The 24300-nt window shown below is 35.1% G+C and overlaps 1 protein-coding gene across 2 annotated transcripts in view; it reads right to left on the minus strand.

Moving 5' to 3' along the window:
• The window catches only part of TBC1D19 (TBC1 domain family, member 19), a 164540-nt gene that overhangs the window by 40843 nt on the left and 99397 nt on the right, over positions 1 to 24300 (minus strand). For both annotated transcript variants that reach the window (XM_011965344.1, XM_011965343.1), the window contains one exon: positions 18050 to 18112. In XM_011965344.1, coding sequence (XP_011820734.1) covers positions 18050 to 18112 — 63 coding nt within the window. The remainder of the gene's footprint in view (positions 1 to 18049; positions 18113 to 24300) is intronic.

A 24300-nucleotide genomic window follows, 5' to 3' on the forward strand; every position in this document is an offset into this window, starting at 1 on the left:
TGAGTACAAGCAGCATAAGACTTTCACTAGATAGGCTGTCCAATCTTAGACTTTCCAGCCACCAGAATCATGAGCCAAATAAGCCTCTTTTCTTTGTAAATTACCTAGCCTCAGGTATTCTGGTACAGTCACACAAAATGTGACTTATGTGACAAATGGGATTATGCAGATGTGATTAAATAGAAGATCTTTAAATGGGGAGATTATTTAGGATTGTCTGGTTGGGCCCAATGTAACCAAGGATTCTCATACATGAAAGACAGAAGCAGCAAGGTCAAAGTCAGAAAAAGATGTGATGATGCTCTCTGCTGGCCTTGAAGACAGAGGAAGGGGCCACAAGTCAAGGAATACAGGTGCACTCTAGGTTCTAGAAAGGGCATGAAAAACCCAGATTCTCCTCTGGAGCATCCACAAGCAACAGAGCCCTGCCAATGCCTTGATTCAAGCCCAGTGAAACCCATTTCAAATTCAACTAAATTTATGGCAGCAATAATAAACTAATAGAACCAATCAACAAATACTACAATAAACATATATAATTAGGGTAAAATAATACAACAAGAAAATATACTTACAAACAACTTTCTACTATTGCCTAGAGGAAAAACAATTCCTAAGGAAACATTTGTATTAACTTTCCCTTAGTTTAGCAGACTCGTAGAAGCACAGTAATTTTAGAAGAAGCTCTATGATTAAATATATCTCCCTAGAGTCCCTGCTGCCCTAGAGAAGACAAGATATCTGAGACTGTTCTAAAGAAAATATTGGCAACTGTAAGGTGATAATGCCAGAAGTGGTATGTTAGACAGTACGTACTGGTGTGCAACCCTGGGATACAAGCAAAGAGCTGTCAACTCTTATTCTAATCTGAGTTGCTTTAACTTCTGAGATTCTAATTTTTGTATCTGTATGGAAATGACCGTTCAGTTATAAATCTGCTAGAAAATGGTATGAGTATATGAAGACGACAATTTCAATCAAATTAACTACAAAATCTAACCTGGATTAATTACTAATTAAGTAAAAATTAAAACTTTGTGAGGATGAAGCTACACGATAGTAATTTACTTCATTTAGAAGAGTTATAAGAAACTGAATGTGTAAGTCTGAATTATGCTAATATGGCAAAGTTATACCTAAAATGTCTACAGATAGCCACAAAAGATTTACTTTGTCCTAAAGCTGTGTTTTATTTCTGGAAAATATATTTATGGTAAATGTTTCTGAGAAATAAATTATTTTTATAATAAAAAGCACATAAGAAATGACATATGAATTGGGCAATCACTTTAATGTAAAACTATTATACAACTTTTTCATTTGTGATGCTCTTACATTTTTATCCAATCAAATTTAGAAATTTTCAAATGATAGATTTTCAAGAATCACTTTTTAAAACACTGCCCTGATACAAATTTTCAAAAAATAAAGGGCAATGTGGCTTACTAGCTTTGAAAATGGACACCCCTGGCTTGGAGTCCTGATAGCTGGATGGGCTTGGGATCTAAGCCTCTGCTTCTTCATCTGTAAAAGGGGAATAAAACTACCTCCCAGGGTTGTTGTAAGAATCATCTCTAAAGTGGATTCCGGGAAGATGGTGCAGTAGGAAGCACCAAGAATCTGTCTCCCCACCTAGACAAAAATTGCACTGGCAGCAACTGTCTGATGTAATTATTTTAGAACTCTGGAGTCTACTGAAGTCTTGCAACTTTTAGGATAAAGCTTGGATGGTAAATTGCAGTTAATTTTGATCAATGTCAGCTTCTAGCATAGCCACATATATGCATCCCCCACCCCAATCCCCTTGACAGGCAGGAATGCATGAGTCCCAGGAGCAGCTTACAAGCAGCTTGAAGGACCCAGAAAGGGAGAAAAGCACGCCATCCTCCAAATATTTGGTATCTGTACTCTGATTGCTTCTTCTGAACAGAGAGGTGTAAACAAAGAAGTGAGGGTGAAGACCAAAAGAAGGAAACACTGTTTTTGAACCTCCCTTGATTGTTGCAAGCCCCTTCCCCTCTGGTTGAAGTAATTTTCAGAAGATTTAAAGGAACAATGCTCTCCCTCCTCTTTATTTTCTCTTTTATTCCCTTTGGGAGCCAGATGTTAAAGACTAGGTTATTCAAAAACAACTGTGTATATGGGGGAAATCAGAAAGTGACCACATATGCTCAAGGAAAAGTGAAGGCTAAGGAAAGACCCAAGATGATGTTAGATTTATACCTCAGGCTGATCCTCGGCAGAAGGAAAACAAACAATATTCAAAAAAACTAAAACTAAAACAATAAAAACAACAACAAAAACCCAGGGAAGAAAAAGAATCTGATTTCCAGATATTCCACATTGTTAGATTTATATGTCCCATTTTTAACAACAACAACAAAATCACAAATAATACAAAGAACTTGAAACGTACGGCCCATTTAAAGGGCAAAAAAAAAAAAAAAAATTGACAACTGTCCTTGAAAAAGACCTGATAGCAGATCTACTATAGAAAGACTTTAAAACAACTGTCCATAGATTCTCAAAAAACTAAATAAATGTGGAGAAAATAAAGAAAAAATATATCAGCAAAATGGAAACATCAATAAAGAAATAGCAAACCAAAAAAGAAATCAAAAGGACATTATGGAGCTGGAAGGTATAATAGTAAAATAAAAACTCAGTAGAGGGATTCAAAGACAGATTTGAGCAGGTAGAAGAAAGAATCAGCAAACTTGAAGACAGGGAAATGAAAATAATTGAGTCTGTGAAATAGAAAGAAAAAAAAATTTGAAGTTAACAGAGCCATAGGAACTTATGGGACACCACCAAGCCAACCGATATGCATGGTAGGAGTCTCAGAAAGATAAGAGAAATTGAGGAAGGGGTAGAGAGAATATTTGAACAAATAATGGCTGAAAATTTCCCAAATTTGATGAAAGACATGAATATAAACATCCAAGAAGCGACACATTATAATCAAACTGTTGAAAGTCAAAGGCAAAGAGAGAACTTTGAAAGCTGCAAGAGAGTAGTAACTCATTAAATATAAGGGATCCTCTATACAATTATTAGAAGACTTCCCATCAGAAACTTGAGGACCACACACAATGGGCTGACATATTCAGTGTGGTAAAAGAAAAACGCCATTAATCAAGAATCCCATATCCAGCAAACTGTCCTTCAAAAGTGAGAGAGATATTCAGACTCTCTCACATAAATGAAAGCTGAGACCTGACCTTCAAGAAATGTTCACAGGAGTCCTGCAGAGTAAAATGAAAGGATACAAGAAGTAACTAGAATCTGAGTGAAGAAATAAAGATCTTTAAAAAAAAAACACATGGGCAATTATAAAGATAATACTATCGTAACAAAAGTTTTTAACTCCACTTTTTGTTTTCTGTATGATTTAAGAAACTCATACATTTGAAAAGTCACTGTTTAAAAATCAGTATTATTGTAACTTTGGATTGCAACTCCACATTTTGTTTTCTACATAATTTAATAAATCAGTGCATTTAAAAGAATTGCTGATTTCAGGGTTTGTGTATGCACTGTACACAGATGTAACATTGTGATGTCATCAACCGAAAGGTGCGAGGATAGAGCTGTAAATTAATACAAAATTTGTATGTTATTGAAGTTAAATTGGTACTAATTTAAACTAGAGTGTTATAATTTTAGGTTGTTAAATATAATCTCCATGGGAACCACAAAGAAAATAGCTATGGAGTATACACAAAACAGAAGAGAAAATGAGAAAGAAATGTAAACATTTCACTACACACACACACACACACACACCCCCAACTAAACCCAAAAGAAGACAGTAATACAGAAAATGAGAGGCATAAAAGCTATAAGACATATAGAAAACAAATAGAAAAATGAGAGAAATATCTCATCAGTAATTACTTTAAATGTAAATGTATTAAATTCTCCAATCAAAAGACAGGTTGGCAGAATAAATTTAAAAATATAAAAACTACACGTGATCTGTAAGAGATTCATTTTAGATCTAAAGACATAAATATATTAAAAATTAAAGGATGGAAAAAGATACTCCATGCAAATAGTAACCAAAAGAGAGCAAGGTGACTATACTTATATCACACAAAATAGACTTTAAATAAAAAAGGTTATGGGAGACAAAAAGTCATTATATATTAATAAAAGTTTCAATACAGCAAGAAGATATAACAGCTATAAATATTTATGTACCTATAACAGACTTGAAAATGTATGAAGCAAAAACTGACAAAAAATGAAGGGAGATATAGACAATTCTAGAATAACAGTGGACTTCAATACCCTATTCTCAATGATGGATAGAACCACTAGACAGGAAATAAGGAAACAAAGGATTTACATGATAAACCAACTAGATCTAACAATATACTGAACACTTTACCCAAGAACTACGGCATACACATTCTACGTAAATGCACATGGGACATTTTCCAGATAGATAGATCATATATTAGGTCACAAATTAAGTTTGAATAGATTTTTTAAAAATAGAGATGATGCAAAGTAGCTTCTCTGACCACAGAGATAGAGGTAGAAATCAGTAACAGAAGGAAAACTGGAAAATTCACAAATTTATGGAAACTAAACAACACAGTCTTAAACAGCCAATGGATTAAAGAAGAAATTATAAGAGAAATTAGAAATACTTAGAGACAAATGACAAAACCATGACATATCAAAACTTACGGGACTCAGTGAGAGTGATGTTAAGTGGAAAATTTATAGCTACAGAGGCTTAGATTAAAAAACAAGAAAGGTTTCAAACCAACAGCTAACTTTGCAACTTCAGGAACAGGAAAAGTGGGCAAACTAGGCTGGAAGCTACCAGAAGAAAGAAAATAAATAATAAAAAGTAGAGCAGAGATAAATGAAATAGAGAATAGGAAAACAATAGAGATAATAACTGAAACCAAAAGTTGGCTTTTCAAAAAGATCAACAAAATTAAAAAACCTTGAGCTAGATGGACTAAGAAAAGAGAATACTCAAATTATTACAATAAGAAATGAAACTGCGAACATTACTACTGACTCTACAGAAATAAAAAGGATTATAAGAGTACAATGACCAATTGTACACCAACAAATTGTATAACCTAGATAAAATGAACATATTTCTAGAAACACAAAATCAACCAAGACAAAATCACAAAAAAATAGAAAATCTGAACAGACCTGTAAGTAGTAAAAATATTAATCAATAATCAAAACTCTGACAAAGAAAAGCCTTGGTTCTGATGGCTTCACTGGTGAATGCTACCAAACATTTAAAGAAGAACTAACACCAGTGTTTCTCAAACTTTTCAAAAAATTGAGCTGGGCATGGTGATGTGCAACTATAGTCCCAGCTACTCAGAGAGTTGAGGCAGAAGAATTGCTTGAGGCCAGGAGTCCAAGGGTACAGTGCACACACTATGATCAAGCCTGCGAATAGTCACTGCACTCCAGCCTGGGCAACATAGGGAGATCCTGTCTTTCAAACAAACAAACAAAACAAAACAAAACAAAAACTCTCCCACACAATTAAAAAGTAGAAAACACTTATTAATTCATTCTATGAGGCCAGCATTACCTTGATACCAAAACCAAAGACACTACAAGAAAATAAAACCACAGACCAATATCCCTTAGAAAAGTCAATGGGAAAATAATTGACAAAATACTAGCAAACCAAATTCAGCAGAATATTAAGAGAATTATACACAATGACTTAGTGTGATTTATTCTTGGAATGGTTCAACATATAACAATGGATCACTGTAATACACTATACTAACAGAATGAAGTGAAAAAAGTCACATGATCATCTCAATTGATGTAAAAAAAAAAAAAGCATTTGACAAAATTCTAAACCCCTTCATGATAAAAATATTCAACATACCTCAATATAATAAAAGCTGTATATGAAAATGCTACAGTGAACATCATACTCCATGGTGGATGACTGAAAGCTTTTCATCTAAAATCAGAAACAAGGTAAGGATGCCTGCTTTTGCTACTTTTATCCAACATACCGGAAATTCTAGCCAAAGTAATTAGGCAAGAAAAAAATAAAAGAAATCCAAGTTATAAAGGAAGAAGTACAATTATCTTTGTTCACAGGTGATATGATCCTATATGTAGAAAATCCTAAAACTCCCACAAAAGACTGCTGGAACTAATAAATAAATTCCATAAAGTAGCAAGGTACAAAGTCAACACAAAAAAATCAGTTGCATTTCTATACACTAACAATGAACAATCTGAAAAAAAAAATTTCACATACAATAACATTAAAAAGAATAAACTACTGGGCCGGGCACAGTGGCTTACACCTGTAATCTTAGCACTTTGGGAGGCTGAGGTGGGCGGATCACGAGGTCAGGAGATCAAGACCATCCTGGCTACCACAGCAAAACCCCATCTCTACTAAAAGTACAAAAAATTAGCTGGGCATGGTGGCGGGTGCCTGTAGTTCCAGCTACTCGGAAGGCTGAGGCAGGAGAATGGCATGAACCCTGGAGACAGAGCTTGCAGTGAGCTGAGATCGTGCCACTGCACTCCAGCCTGGGCAACAGAGCAAGACTCCGTCTCAAAAAAAAAAAAAAAAGAATACACTACTTAGGAATTAAATTCACCATGGAGGACTTGTATAATAAAAACTATAAAACAATGCTGAAAGAAACTAAGAAAGACATAAATGAAAAGGTATTTCATCTTCATGAATTGGAAGACTTAATACTGTTAAGGCAATACTACCTAAAGTGATCTACAAGCTCAATGCAATCCCTATCAAAATCCCAGTGATATATTTTGCAAAAATAGAAAAACCCATCCTGAAATGTAGATGAAATCTCAAGAAACCCCAAATAGCCAAAACAATCTTGAAAAAAGGAGAACATATCTGAAAGATTCCTACTTCTTCCAGATTTAAAAACTTACTAGAAAGTTTTAATAATCAAAACAGTGTGCTATTGGCATAAAGACAGATGTACAGACAAACAGAATAGAACAGAACTAGAAATAAAACCTTGAATATATGGTCAAATGATTTACAACAAGGGTTTGTGCTAGTCCTTTCTCCCACTACCATTGAATGGAAGAAAGTGCAGTCTTCCAACAAATGCTAGGAAAACTGGATATCTATATGCAAAAGAATGAAGTTGGACCTTTATCTAACACCATATCCAAAAATTAAGTTAAAATGGATTAAAGACCTAAATGCAAGTTCTAAAACTATAAAACTCATAGAAGAAAACATAGTGCAAAATCTTCACAACATTGGATTTGGTGATCTCTTGGATATGATACCAAGGGCACAGGTGATAACAACAAAAATAGGCAAACTAGACTTCATGAAAATTTTAAAATTTTGTGCATCAAAAGACACTATCAATAGAGTAAAAAGTCAACTCACAAATGGGAGAAAATATTTACAAATCACATTTTCAATAAGAAATTAATAACCAGAATATTTACAGATCTCTTAAGACTCAACAATAACAACAACAAAAAACAAGTTGATCCAAAAATGGGCAAAGGACTTGAATAGACATTTTTTTCCTGAGTAGACATAAAATGGCTAATGAGCACAAGAAAAGATGCTCAATATCATTAATCATTAGGGAAATGCAAATGAAAACTATAATAAGATAACATAATTTCATACCCATCAGGATGGCTACTATCAAAAAAAGAGAAAGTAACATGTTGGCGATGATGTGGAGTAACTAGAACCTTTGTACACTATTGCTGGAATATAAAATGGTATAGTCACTATGGAAAACAGTATGGTAGTTCCTCAAAAAGCTGAAATAAAATTCATTTCTTATAATATTATATTTCTATTCTGAAGCCATCACTGAGTTCTGTACCACTCCCAGAATTTATTTTCCCTTTATCTATATTTGCATAGAATTTATATATATTTCTATTGGTGGATTTATCAAATTATAACTATGAATTTGTCTTTCTCTTCATTTTTCACTAAGTTGTGAGCTTAATAAATATCTTCTTTTGCTAGCACTTAACACAGTGCCTATATCAGAACATACACTAAATAATCTAACTAGATACATGAACAAAGAATATCTGATGCATCTGGACCTTTTAAATTCCATTCAATAGCGTTAAAATATCTATAACTATGTCATACTTCAGTATCTCAGGACTACTACTCAGTATATGCCAGATAAACCAAGCACATGATGGAAGATTTGTCATATAACAGAAAGAGTAAATCTTCATGTCTTCCCTTTTACTACATATGAATTCCTTCCTATGAATATTTTATATACTTTGGACAATATGTTAACTCACGTAGTTAGTGAAAATTCCATTCAGTATTGGAGTCTGAAAATGGTATTGTCAAACTACTCACTTTACTTCCATTAAATAAGAATTGTCTTCTGTTTGAATACATTTTGAAACTCTGACATAATTTAAAACTTACAACACTTAAAAGTGGGTACTTTAAGAATTTCATGCAAAATAAAAACTAACTTAACACTGGAATACTAAAGGCTTATTACTAAAAACATTATTTCTATAATATTCAGCATTGTTGCCAATAAAATTTAGGTAACAGGCCGGGTGCGGTGGCTCATGCCTGTAATCCCAGCACTTTGAGAAGCCGAGACGGGCGGATTACGAGGTCAGGAGATCGAGACCATCCTGGCTAACACTGTGAAACCCCGTCTCTACTAAAAATACAAAAAATTAGCTGGGCGCAGTGGTGGGCGCCTGTAGTCCCAGCTACACTGGAGGCTGAGGCAGAAGAATGGCGTGAACTTGGGGGGCAGAGCTTGCAGTGAGTGGAGATCGTGCCACTGCACTCCAGCCTGGGCACAGAGCGAGACTCCATCTCAAAAAAAAAAAAAAAAAAAAAAAATTTTAGGTAACATTAACATGAGGTACTTGGGAACAAGTGCCTGCATATTCTTGTAACATAGGCCCAGATTTTCTTTAAAGAAGGATTATTGGATATTTTCTCATCTGTATGTAAACATAGCAACGCCACATGACATCTAATTTTGCAGTGTAGTCACAAAATCCAATAAATGGGCTATGACCAAGAACATGGCCAGGAACACTAAATTTGCTATACACTGGCGATTTTCCTATACAGCAAGAGTTGCTAGGCAGTTTTGCTAAAGGAATGCCTGTAATTAATGATAAGAACAGGCTTTCTTCTGTCTTATTACACACATACACACACACACACACACACACAATTTTTTCTGAGAGGAAAAAACAGAACTCAATTTCTGAAAACAGAATATTTACAATGCATAAAATTACATACGTTTTTAGGAGTTAAAATATATTTCTAATAATTCAAACTAATTGTAAAATGAAAAACTAAAAAGCATCACCATGAAAGTGTTTTCTTAGTAATTATCCATATAAGGAAAATTATTTTTACATAATTCCCAAAGAGAGATGCTTAGATGTTGTAATCATCCATCTATTTATGTCATGGGGATAGAGATCCACATTAAAGCTTATTTAGACAGATGAATGGATAAAGAAAATGTAGTACATACAATACAATGGAATATTATTCAGTCAATATAAAGAAGAAAATGAGTTACATGAGGCAACGTGATCCTGGAGAACATTATATTAAATGAAATAAGGCAGTCACAGAAGAACAAATACTACATGATTCTACTATATGAGGTATCTAAAACAGTCAAACATATAGCAGCAATTGAATGGTGACTGCTGGGCCTAGGGGGCAGGGGGAATATGGAGCTGCCATTCAATCAGTATAATGTTTCTGCCATGGGAGATGACTGAATTCTAAAGATCTGCTGTACAGCACTGTGCCTATAGTTAATAATACTATACTGTACACTTAAAAAGGTATTAAGAGGATAGACCTTGTGATAAGTGTTCTTACTACAGCATTTAACAGAGGCTTATTTAATGATTTCCAAAGTACTAAAAGCAGGAGAAGTCATGAGACCTATGACTGAAAAAATTATGTAAAATCTAAAAAAATACAATTTGAACTAAAATATTAATAGAAATGGAAAATAAAGGTTAAAGCATACTCTTATAGCACTTACTGTTTGTGATACTGATTTAGCACCTAATGCTTTACATAAACACTTTAAAACAATTTCAGAATATTTTTTATGTTCATGTCCTGCCCCCTTAACTAGAATGCAAGCCCATCAAAGGTGATATCATCTATACATAGTATAAGGATCAATATTTTTTTTCTATCAGAGTCACTGGCATTCATCAACACTCTCAGATGTCCCCACCAACACAGGTTTCATCAGAGGTGGATCAATAAATATTTACTGATGCTCATTCTGCTTTTTCTCAAAATATGCATCCACTTATTAGTTCAGTTACTTACAAGTTTTCTTAGAAGTTTTCTCACATATAAGTCACTTACATGTGGAAAAGATAAAAATGAATGCTCCCTTAAGGGTTAGTTCTGGCATTATTTGGAGAACTTGTTACTGCTCTCATTGAAAACAGATACCCTCACTGATTCTGTTTACCAAATGAGGCAGATTTGTTACCTGTCAAGCCCCTTTTTACCACCACCAAAGAGGCTTTGTAGTTGTAACTTAAAAATGGCAATCCTCTTATCTCTGGTGACCAAATGGTACAAACTTGTCAAATGTACACTCTCTCTACCCACACACTGAAGTAGAATAGTCACAGATTACTATGAGTCATGCCATTATTGGTCTTTGGCTGATATTATAATTTATGTGTTCATATGTTTGGTGTCACAACAGTTTCATGTTCTGGATCAAAATGGCATAAGAAGGACCAAAAGCTTTTAGCGAGTTGGTCAACTTTTTGTCAAGTGGTAGATATTTAGTTTATGTGGTTTTGTTTGTTTTATATCTTTGTGTGACATTAACTAATCTGTTTATGAGTCAGCTCATAAAAAAGGATTCATTACAACTATACTAAAATCTAAGGAAATCTAGAGCCCCATAAAATGACAGTAAAATATCCATTAGCCTATAAATTACTAATATTAAGCTTTTAGATAAAAGAAGAAAGCTTCCTTCTCAATAATGAAAAAGATAACCCCATCAATGAAAACAAGTACATGAGGTTAAGGAATATTTTTACTCAGTATCTGTAGTACACTAGGCATTGGAATTAACAATAAGGACCAAAACAATTAAGAATTTACCTGGGAGAGACAATTATAAAATAATCAAATAAACTATGATAAGTACTATAAACAAAAAGTATGGAAAGTACTACATGGCACTTTAAAAGCACATATTAGATAGCCATGGCTTTGTGTGTGTTTGTGCAGGTGAGTGAGGGGTTAGTCAGGGAAGGTGTATCTGAGTAAATGATTATTTCTTTAAGCATGGTTTCCTTTGGGTCTCTGAATATATTTATAATGACTGCTTTGAAGTTTTTGTCTGTTAAGTCCAAAATTGAGAAATGAAGTAAAAATAGGAGTTTACTAGATGAAGACGGGAGGATAACAGTCTTGCTTATAAAAGGAACTGCAGGTCTCATGGCCCTGAGGTAGAAAGGAGTATAGTGAACTTAAGAAGTTAAAGATCAGGATGGTTGAAATACAGAATGCCAGAGTGTCAGGCAGAGAAGTGAACAATTCATCTGGAGAGGTGGGCCAGGTAATGCAGGGTCATGTAGACTCTTGTGAAAAATTTGGGTCTTTTGGTTTTAATCAAACAAGTGACATGAATTGATTGGTGTTTTTAAAAGACCACTCTGACTTTACTGTAGAACATGGATTAAAGGTGGGGTGGCCAGCATTCAGCAAGAGAGATAAATAGGAAGGTCAATTTAGTTTTTAGTAATAGTAAAGAAATGTAATAAAACACCCACAGATTAAAGACAATAAAGCTATTCTTTCTTTAGGATAAAACCAATAGAATTTTCCTGCATAACAAATTATAAAACTTTTGACAGATAACATTCCAGTAACTAATAACTCTTGAGATAAAAGAATTTTAAAATCCACATTTAAAAAGAATAAACAATCTGTAATAAATACTTTTATGGAAAAATTTAATCATTTCTTTTATGGCAAATCACATAAACTTTTTTTGTACCTCTGAGATCTGCATAAAGACAGTTTAGTCTAAACTCTCAGCTGAATGATAAGAATATGAAGGCCCATGGAGGTCTGGTGAACTGCCTAAGGCCGCAAACATATTTGAGGACAGAACTACTGAAACATGAGCTAAATAAAAGAAAAAAATATTTATTTCAGCACTTTTGAGATTCTTTCATCACCTTTGGCTTTTGACAGTTTGACTATGATATGTCTGGGTATGGATATCTGTGGTTATCCTACTTTGAGTTTGTTGAGTTTCTTAGATGTGTAGATTAATGTTTTTCATCAAATTTGAGACATTTTCAGCCATTCTTTCTTCAAATACATCTGCTCCTTTCTCTCTCTCCTCTCCTTCTGATACTCCTGTTATAAATTTATTCGTGAGCATGTTGTCCTAAACTTCTCTGAGGCTCTGTTTGTTATTTTCTTTGTTCTTTGAATGACATAATTTCTCTTGATGTCTTCCAAGTTCACTGATTCTTCTCTGCTTTTTCAAATATACTTTTGAGTCCTTCCAATAAAATTTTCATTTCAATTATTGTACTTTTCAACTCCAGAATTTCGGTTTGGTACTTTAAAAATGTAATTTCTATCTCTTTAAAACCTTCTGTATTAGAGGAGACATTGTCATCACACCTTACTTTACCTTTTCTTTTTTTTTTTTTCTTTTTTTAGACCAGGTCTCACCTGTCATCTAGGCTGGAGTGTAGTGGCATAATCACAGCTCACTGCAGCCTTGACCTCCTGGGCAAAAGTGATCCTCGCATCTCAGCCTCCTGAGTAGCAGGGACAACAGGCACATGCCACTACACCCAGCTAACTTTTTTCTATTTTATAGAGACAAGGTTTTGCCATGTTGCCTAGGCTGGTCCCAAACTCCTGGGCTCAAGCGACTGTCCTGCCTCAGCTTCCCAAAATGCTATGATTACAGGTGTGAGCCACTGCATCTGGCCTTACTTTACTTCTTTAAGCATAGCTTCCTTTAGTTCTTTGAATATATTTATAATGGCTGCTTTGAAGTTTTGGTTGGTTAAGTACAACATCTAGGCCATCTTACAAGCAGCTGGAGCTCATGATTGTTATTTGCTTATTTGTTTAGTGACTTGGTCGAAATATTTCATTTAAGTCTGTTTCTCCCAAAGTATGAAGCTTCTGATGTACCTCAGAGTATGCAGCCTTGAGCATACATACAATCATCCTTCAGTGACACTGGCTTTAGCAGCGTTCTTCTCTTTTTTTTTTTTTTTTTTTTTTTTGAGACAGTCTTGCTCTGTCACCCCGGCTAAAGTGCAGTGGTGCAATCTTGGCTCACCGCAACCCCTACCTCCTGGGTTCAAGCGATTCTCCTGCCTCAGCCTCCTGAGTATCTGGGACTACAGGCACGCACCACCAAGCCCAGCTAACTTAGCAGGGCTCTTGGTCTCTTCCCCTGATCTCTGTGTTAAGCTTTCTGTCTTTCTCGATATCATAGCCAGATATTAGTTTCCTCTAATTGCCAGCTGATTATTCTACTGTTTTCAACAATGTTCTCATGCATAAATTGTACCACAGTCTGATTCAATCAAACGTAGGGTCCTTCATGAGGTCATTTTTGAGGCCAGTCCTTGAGGTTTGTCCTATCCCATCAGGACTCCTCCTAGCTATCTCTGTCTCTGGCTTTCTCTGGCAAACCAGCTGCTACGCTTTTAGCTTGTTACTCTTAATTCTTAAGTGTTTACCATTAAAATCTTAATTGTTCAGAGCCCCACTACGTTGGAACTTTCCCGTACTCCATATAAAGTTAGTTCTTTGAGGAGCGCTTCAGAGTTACTGTTGCTAAGGCTGTCTCCCATTCTGGCCAAAATCTCTGAGTCATTGCCCTGGAGCCAGGTTGGGGATAGTGGCCTACTTCTCTTGGAGTGACACTTCTGCTTTGTGAGAAAACACTGGTGAGGGTGGTAGCCTCTGGTCTTCTCAGCTTGTCTTTCTGATGTGGAACCTCTCTCCCCTCTATAAACAAAATGAGGTGAAAGCAGTTGAGGCCGTAGTATTTTTGGCCTGCTGAGTGGAGTCAGAGCTTTTGGACCAGATCTCTGCCCTATGGGAAGGAATCTGACAACTTCTTGATGGTACTCTCTAGAATTTAGCATCTGCAACATGGAGCTGAGGGAGATAAGAAATACTGGCCATCTGCCCCTCCTATGGAGATACTTAGCCCTTGACTAGAAGCTGGAGGGAAATGGAGCCCCATCTTCCTGGCCACACATGACTGAACTGAAGCTTCTGTTACGCTAATCTGGGGGTGAGAGGAGGCAAAAAGCAGCTCATGACTCAAGGGCCACAAATTATTTTTACCGAGATTTAGTAGCTTTTCTCAAATAAATGTTTTCTTGTTTGCTGACTTTTCATGTAACCTTAGGATAATTACCAGAGACTTTAAATACTTTTAAAAAAATAGTTTTCACTAGTTACGGTTTCCTGCTGAGGATGGTTCTGTGGAGTTTCTCTCAGACCACCATTTAGGAACTGATAATTCCCACTCTGTATTTCTGAAGTACAGAGGTTACTGGTAAACTAGTATTATTGTATAAGTGAATAATTAATTTTATTTATATAGGCATACCTTGGAGATATTGCAGGTTCAGTTCCAGACCACCACAATAAAGTGAGTATCGTAATAAGGCAAATCACGCAAATGTTCTGGTTTCTCAGCATGTATAAAAGCTATGTTTACACTACACTATAGTCTACTAAGTACAACAGCATATGCCCAAAAATATACATGCCATAATTTAAAAATAATTTATTGCTGAAAAAAGTGCTAATGACCATCTGAATCTTCAGCAGGCTGTAACCTTGCTGTTGGTAGAGGGTCTTGCCTCAATGTGTATGGCTGCTGACTGATCCAGGGTGGTGGCTGCTGAACATTGGGGCAGCTGTGGCAGTTTCTTAAAATAAGACAACAATAAAGTTTGTTGAATTGATAGGCTCTTCCTTTCGCAAAATATTTCTCTGTTTGTTGGCACTTTACCCACAGTAGAACTTTCAAAATTGGAGTCAATTCTCTTGAACCCTGCTGTTGTTTTACTAAGTAATAATGTAAACACTTTGTTGTCATTTCAACAATGTGTCCAGTAGCTTCACCAAGAGTAGAGTCTATCTCAAGAAATTACTTTATTTGTTTATCCTCAAGAGGCAACTCTTCATTCATTTAAGTTTTATGATGAGATTGAAGCAAATTCAGTCACATATTGAGGCTCTACTTCTAATTCCAATTATCTTGCTTTTTCCACCACAGTGACCATTACTTCCTCCACTGAAGTCTTGAACCCCTCAAGGTTATCCATTAAGGTTACAACCAACTTCTTCCAAACTCCTTTTCATGTTGATATTTTGACCTCCTCTCATGAATCCCAAATGTTCTTAATGGCATTTAGATTGGTGAATCCTTTCCAGAAGCTTTCAATTTACTTTTTCCAGATCCATCAGAGGAATCACTATCTATGACACTATATAGCCTTACAAAATGTATTTCTTAAATAAGACTTGAAAGTCAAAATGACTCCCTTACCCATGGGCTGCAGAATGGATGTCGTGTTAGCAGGCGTGAAACCAACATTTATCTCCTGGTACATCTGGATCGGAGCTTTTGGGTGACTATGTGCATTGTCAATGAGCAGTCATATTTTGAAAGGAATTTTTTTTTCTGAATAGTAGGCTTCAACAATATGTTTACAATATTAGGTAGACCATGCTGTTAACAGATGTGCTGTCATCTAGGCTTTCTTGTTCCATTTATAGAGCACAGGCAGAGTAGATTAGGCGTATTTCTTAAGGGCCCAAGGATTTTTGAAATGGTAAACAAGCACTGGCTTCAACCTAAAGGTACCAGCTGCATTAGCCCCTAACAACATAGTCAGCATATCCTTTGAAGCTTTGAAGTCAAACACTGACTTCTCCTCTCTAGCTATGAAAGTTCTAGATGGCATTTTCTTCCAATGGAAAGCTGTTTCACCTACACTGAAAAATCTGTTGTTTAGTGCAGCCACCTTTATCAATGATATTTGCTAGACAGGGATAATTTGCTGTAGCTGCTACATCAACACTTGCTGCTTCACCTTGCACTTTTTAAATTATGGAGATGGCATTTTTCCTTAAATCACATAAACCAACCTTTGCTAGCTTTCAATTATTCTTCTCCAGCTTCCTCTCCTCTCTCAGCCTTGATAAAGTTGAAGAGAGTTAGGGCCTTGCTCTGGATTTGGCTTTGGTTTAGGGGGATGTCATGACTAGTTTGATCTTCTATTCAGACTACTAAAATTTTCTCCATATCAGCAACAAGGCTCTTTTCCTTTCTTACCACTCATGTGTTCACGAGAGTAACACTTTTAATTTCCTTCAAAAACTTTTCCTTTGCATTTACAACTTGGCTGTTCGGTGCAAGAGGCCTAGCTTTTGGCTTATCTTGGCTTTGGGCATGCCGTCCTCACTAAGCATAATCATCTCTCGCTTTTGATTTAAAGTCAGAGACATGTAACTTCCTTTTACTTCAACATTTCAAGGCCACCGTAGGGTTATTCTTGGCCTAATTTCAATATTGTTGTGTCTCAGGGTCTAGAAAGGCTTGAGGAAAGGGAGATAAATGGGTAATGGCCAGTTGGTAGAACAATCAGAACACATACATTTATCAATTAAGTTTGCCATCTTAAGGGTGTAGTTTGTGGCATTCCAAAACAATTACAGTAGTAACATCAAAGATCACTAATCACAGATTACTAAATCAGATATAATAATAAAGTTTGAAATATTGTAAAGAATTACCAAAATGTGACACAGAAATATGAAAAAAGCTCATGCTGTTGAAAAAAATAGTGCTGATAGACTTGCTCAATACAGGGCTGCCACAAACCTTCAATTGGTAAAAATAATAATATCTGTGAAACACAATAAAGCACAATAAAGTGAGATATACCTGTATATTCAAAAATTTACTGAGTACTAAGAATTAGATACTGGGCTACATATTAGCTACCTAAACAAACTTTTAGAAGAAGATTTTTGTATTCTCTAACTTTTAATTAATAACTAACTTTATATTAAAATGGAATTGTAAGTCTACTATTTAAAAACAAATTTTAATTATGCATTTGAAATCACAGGAATCTCTTAAAATTGTTTATGGGGTTATTTAAAATTTTAAGTTTATAAATAAATCTTATAAAGTCTTTATACTTTAGCTCTTGGAACATATGATAAATCTTCTTGACAGATGCTTATTTAACTTTATCTTCTCTCTTAAACATATATACACCACAACACCATTATCAAACGAAAACCTGCTCATACAAACAGCGGTGACCAACTTACATTTAATCGAGCAGAAATTGCTGTGTAGAATATATGTATTTCCTCTATGACATTTGTATTGACATTCATTCAAAATCAAATTATTAATATGTATAATCTTTTAAAAAAGAACATCATATAGGCAATTCTATATAAATTACATTTCTATTTATGATAAATGATTTTATCCTAGTAGATGTGAAAAAGTAAGAACCCAAGCATCCACAATATTAGCAAATGAAATGATCAAAGGATAATCATGACACTCTAAATTTATTTTGAAACATTATTTATTCAATATATTTAATTTTAAAAATATAATGCAAAATGCTTTCTCCAAACATCTTGGAATGGCTTAAATATGAATTTGACATCTGATTTAAGCATCTGTGCCAATAACAAAGATAGAAAACTTACCTGCCAATACCTCCTTGTTGTACCACATATGACAAAAAGAAACAATTGGGAACTGTTATTCTCCTATCTAATTTCACAGTAAAAACAAAAGGTAATCTTATCCCAAACTTAGAACATTTCATCTGACAAGCATGCCATGGATTACAAAAGGATTTAGTCAACAACAGAGATATCTCCTAAAGTATCATGATTTAGAGAAACTAAAACAAGAACACTATATATTTTAATTTTTAAACTTACCTGATATAAATAATCTTCAAATACAAAATAATAATCATCATTGCTTGCTGTCAACTTCACATCCTATAATTAAAAGTAGACAGTACTGAAAAGAACCCAAATGGATCTGTCTGTAGTAGTAAGGCATACAATCAGTATTTAGAAGCATTACCACAATAAATTTATTATTTTATTGTGATTAGATTAGATTTTACCATTGCTATATTTACTGAACTAATATATGTGACACATTATTTGACCTCGAATTCCTCATTTAAGGTCCCATTAGTAATTCTTTAATATTTATTTCAATTTTATCTCCTTTTAATCTAATATTTAGATGGCTTAAAGCTAGAAAAGAAAAGTGGATGCAAGCATAACATCCAGAAGCAATCATAACAATCTGGCCCCAAATTACTGTTCCAATATCACTATTGAAGTCCACATTCTTGCCATTCCCACAAAAGACCAAATATCTTCCATGCCTTTGTGATTATTCACTTGCAAGTCACCACTTGTTAGTGAGAGAGCAGGAACATTGATTTTCTGCATTATGAGTTTAAGGGCCAGTTCATTGACTTCCCCTGGATAGCATATTAGTTTCCTTCTTTAAATATATTCCTATTCTCACTTTCTGATTTGAGTCTACCTTAATGATTTCTATGAGTCTCCCTATGAGACTTTAGCCACTTTGAGCTCAAATCTCTTAAATGTTTTTTGTATATGTAGTACCACCACAGTGCTTAGCACCTAAATACCCAATACATGTTTGATGAGTAAAAATAAAAATGATAAAATTATTAATAGAAATTAATTATATTTTCCTATAATATAATTCATCAGTATATAGGTACCCCTCTCCAATAACAAGCAAACAAATGAACAAAAGTCTAGAAAAACAAACTAAAACATTCCCCCAGGATTGTTTCTGAGTATTATGTCCAGAGTTGGAACTTGCTGCTTGTGTGCTTTGGTGTAAAGAACATGAAATTCCAACAGATTTAACTAAGATTTGAAATCAGTTCCACTACTTTTAGCTGTATAACTTTGGTCAGTAACTCTGAGCCTAATCTCCATATATGTAAATAAGGACACCACCGCCTACTTCAGAAAGGATAGGTGAATGCCTAGCACAGTATCAGATAAAGAGTAGATATCCAGAAAGCTTTTTTTAAAAAATTCACCAAAAGTCCTTTTACTTATAATAGTGTTCATCTATTTATAAGTAAATATACATCTCAAACCTTACATGTATCCAAAAACTCCAGTTGTAAACTACACCATGCTTTTAGACCCAATATATAATCAATTCAACAAGTACTGATTGGCTGGGATGAAGGATACGAAAATCAAAACTTCAACAAACAAACAAAAAAGAAGACAAACAAAAAAATGTTTATCATCAACAAGCCTACAATCTCACTGGCGAGATAGTATAAACATGGGAAAATCACAAAGAAATGTTACAAAAATCCATGGTCAAATAGTTCAAACGGTCTACAAAATTCAACTAGGCTGTTGAGCCAAGTAGTAATCAGGGGAGGATGGAAAGAGTCATAGATGACTCTGGGGGTAGCAAATGTGTGCTAAGTCTGAAAAAACCGTAATGACACAGATTAAGGAGAAAGAAATGGTCCAGCTTTCTGTGTCAGAAGACAACCCAGACAAAAGTAGAGATCATGCATTCTCAGCAGGGGGATACTATTGCCTTTGGGGGCATGAAAACTGGTTCTTGGAGGTCAACAAATTTTACGTATTACAATGATACGTGGCAGACCAGAGCTCACCCCAACCCACCCAAATCTTATTTTTTGTTATTTACTTTTTCTTATTAGAGATAAGTTAATTAATCTTTCTCTCCAGGAGCGTGATAATGAAGAAAGGTTGAAAAACACTAGTATAAATTATCAGATTATAGTAAATGGTTGAAAACTATAGAATACATGGATATAAGGCAAGTTTGTTAAAAAAAAAAAAAAAAAAGAACCATTTAATAAATTAGCCTAGGGAGGGTTCGATGATGTTCCATACTCACAACATCATTGGCTCAGAACATCTATGACTTTCTATCCTCCCCTGATTGCTACTTTGCTCAACAGCCTGGTTGAATTTTGTAGACTGTTTGAGCTATTTGATCATGGATTTTGTAACATTGCCTTGTTCCATTCATTCCTTTAACCTTTAAAAGAATTCCACCTTGTTTTCAGTTAAATTTAAAATGGCTCAAGCCTGTAATCCCAGCACTTTGGGGGGCCGAGACGGGTGGATCACGAGGTCAGGAGATCGAGATCATCCTGGCTAACACGGTGAAACCCCCTCTCTACTAAAAAATACAAAAAACTAGCCGGGCGAGGTGGTGGGCGCCTGTAGTCCCAGCTACTCGGGAGGCTGAGGCAGGAGAACAGTGTAAACCCGGGAGGCGGAGCTTGCAGTGAGCTGAGATCCGGCCACTGCAGTCTAGCCTGGGAGACAGAGCGAGACTCCGTCTCAAAAAAATAAAATAAAATAAAATAAAATAAATAAATAAATAAATAAAATAAGTCTTTGCTATAGGGAACTGCAATGAAACAGAATTTTTTTTTTAAGTGATCATTCCCTTAACGGCTGACTTTAATAATGTTTGGAGTGATCGGCAGAGCCCAACTAAGTCAAAAAGAACCAGAGACAGATATCTTCCTAAAAACATTCATGATGTGCAAAGGACAGACGCCATCAACAGTTTTATTCAATTCCTCAGGCACAAATTACTTCCTTCTTGGAACAGATTTTCCTTACTGACTCAAACTGAAATTCATTTTGGAGACAAAGAGAACTCTCATCCTAGCACTTCTTACTTTTTTGAACTTTTTCACATGTGAGTTTCCTTTCATTTGACTAGAAAAGAGGCTAATGGTCTTACAGCCCAAAAGATCTCTTACATTTTTGATAAAATAATCCACTGAGCATAATAATTTGACCTCAAAGTTAATAATAGTACCTGTGATCCAAATCTAGTGAAAAACCTCTGTGAGATTCAAGACTTTCCGTCAAAGGACTGTATTCTCTAAACTCTCATTTCCACTTACTGTAGAGCTTAGTGGTTAAGAATACAGTTCTGAAGTCAGACTGGCTAGGTCTAAATCTTGGCTTCACTATTTAATATGTTAATTTAAACAAATTTCTTTCTTTATCTCAATTTCCTCATTTGTAAAATAACAAAATAACTACTTTCTACTTTGTTACAACACATGTGTCACTATGTTGCTGGCTGCTGGTAAGGAAATGATGTTAGTATAACATGGAAGTTGTATTGGTTCAGATGCAATTTTTATTAAGCAAGAGGAGTTGGAGCAGAGGGAGGAGAATTATAACCATCAGCAGGAAAAAAAATGTCTTTAGCTCAGCTGCTGCGGCACAGGCATGAGACTTTATAGTTGCATTTTAAGAACATTAAAAAACGGACATTGGCACTGGGGCTCCCTCTCCAGAGAGGCACACTCCCAGCCCACAACATTTCTCCCCTGCTATTCTCTTGTGCTCACCTTAACAGTAGCTCCAGTGGCCCAGAGCACCACTTGCATTTGCATTATTTTAGCACTTCTGTATTATTATTTTTACACATTTTTAATAGCTCCTACCAGACCAGCCTGCCTGAGCTGTCTGATTCTTCTCCCAGGCTACCAATGATTGCTTTTGTTAGTACTATGATTACAAAGTTGCAAAAATTGTGAGTGGATCTACCCTAACCCTGTTTTGCCCATAAGCTCTGTTATTTTTAATGCATGGTTTTACAGAATGCAAGTTTTTTTCCCCAGAAAAACAACGCATTTATAATTCACAGCCTAAATGTTGGTATCTGCTACTCTTAGGTATTTGTAGGCATTAAATAGTAATCTATGTAAAGGGTTTGGAATACCATATGGCACAATAAGCAGTCATTTGTTAGTAATAGTTTTTATTACCCCTGGCCTTGTTCTACTCAGACAAATTTTCAGGTCCTCAATATGTAATCTTCTTTTCCCCATTTCCGAGACCTGTAATTACATGCCTTTCTCCCTTATATTTCAAATCTAAATTTAAAATCTAAGACTTTTAAGTTGCCTAATATTAATTCAAAATTATTCATATCCTATATTACACATAAAGTATTAGCTACACCAGACCAATCTGGTTCAACTTTTATGTAACACAGTTATGAGCTGTTTTTTAGTTGCCATGGACCCCCAGGTTGAAGGTCATGTAACCTGAGCATGCCCAGATTAACCAAGCATGCAACCACAGGTGGAATCTATGTGATAGGACTAAGGAGTGGGGTCTGAATTAAGAAGTGGACACCACACGGCAGTATCCAGGATTCAATCAGATCAAGCCCTGGCATCACCCCATGGCAGGATCCAATCTGATCAAACCTTTCTAGCTACAAAAACCCAGTGATTTGGTGCTTGGCTTTCTATTGTGTACTGGAAAACGGACCCTGTTTGGCTCAGTGATGAAAGCATTAACTCAGCCCTCAACTTGATTATCAGATGCTTGGAGGCAAAATCTCAATGTATCTCTACCTTAAAACTTGAGATATACTTAGCCATATGTCTAGAAACTAAAAGAAATTAAAAATTAAAAAGGATTTCAATATAAAGAGAATACACAAGTAGGCCCTAAAGAATCATAAGATAAAAATATTATAATCCGGTTTTGCTTTTCAGTTGCCTTTTTACTTGGTTTGTGTAGAAAGCCTGAATTTAGAGATATAAGAAATGCTTATTATCTTCATCAAAAAGTAGGACTAAAAAAGAATCATGAAGACAGCTTCAAAGGGAAAGAAGATAACATAAAATGGAAACTGCAAATTTTGAACACCAACTTTATATGTATACATCTAATCACTTAAAATTATTTTTCAAGGTTAATATATATCATTATACATAGTACAGGCTCTGCACACTAAAGAATCTCAATTTTTAATGATATTAATGAAAAGGAAAAAACTAAGTTGACTTTTACTTACTTTATAGATTAGACTGTCCACCAAAAGGTCATGTTGTATCACATTGGTCTTAAGCTGCTCATAATACAAGACATCCTAAATTTAAAAGTAAAACAAAAAAAATTAAAGGTCAATCACATTTATAAAGTCAGCCTCAAATTCAAATAATAATCAATAGCATTCCAAACACTAAGAAGGACAGGAACTCAGTTTTATTTACTACTATAACCCTCATGCCTAACAGTAGATGTTCAATAAATATACTTACTCCTATCACTTAGGATAACGTCTGGCACCTAGTGAGCATTCAGTCAATATTTGCTAAGTTAACTATAAATTAGCTTTAATAGCAAATACAGCATTTATTGAGTATTTATAGGCACCAGGCACTATTTTACCCACTTTACAAGAGTTAACTCATTTAATCCCAAACCAACAAAATGAATTAGGTCAGTGATTATTATTCCCATTTATGCTTGAGAAACTGAAGCCAAGAGAAAAAAGTAACTTGCTATCCAAGACCATAAAGCTAGTAAGATTTAACCTCAGGAAACCTGGCCCCACAACCTATACAAAAAACTCAGAAGGATTACTTTACACTGCCTTTCTAATACCTAAATTATTACAAAATAAAAAGTTTAAGCATAACAAAGCACTCCTGGTAGTAAAAGCAATCATATAGCATATAAAGTAAGTCAGCTTTTAATAGTAGAATATGGTCCCATATGCTTGAGCTCAGGAGTTTGAAGTTACAGTGAGTTATGATTGAGCCACTGCTCTCCAGCCTGGGAGACAGAATGAGACCCAATCTCTTAAATAAATAAATAAATAAATACAAAAATATGGCCCCACAATATTATAAAATCTTATTAACTGCACAATTATGAGATTAGGCTAATGTTTAATGCAATAGAGAATAAGAAGTGGAAGAGAGGGAAAATGGAAAGTGGAGAGAATAAGGGAGGAAAGAAAGTGGGAGGAGGGACTAGAGACAGTAATCAAGTTAAGCATCAGGTTCATAGTTGGTCGGGGCCTTAAGGATGAAGGTAGGGATCAACTGGGTAACAGTTATGCTAACGAGAGATGGAAATATTATCTCGTTGCTTTAGCTGACCCACGTATTCCTCCAAATCCCTCCTTTCACCTCTCAGGCACGTTAGCCCTAGCCTCCTCTCAAACCCAAAAGCAAAATTTAGCACACGCGGATCTGTATGACTCCTGACCTCACAGAAGGGTTGTGGGATAGGGTCGTCTGGGATAAGGAGGAATATTTACTGCATGTAGCTGCCTTGCCAGGATAAAATCTGAC

The sequence above is a fragment of the Mandrillus leucophaeus genome, unplaced genomic scaffold, assembly GCF_000951045.1.
Source record: "Mandrillus leucophaeus isolate KB7577 unplaced genomic scaffold, Mleu.le_1.0 Scaffold720, whole genome shotgun sequence".
NCBI classification, from domain to species: domain Eukaryota; kingdom Metazoa; phylum Chordata; class Mammalia; order Primates; family Cercopithecidae; genus Mandrillus; species Mandrillus leucophaeus.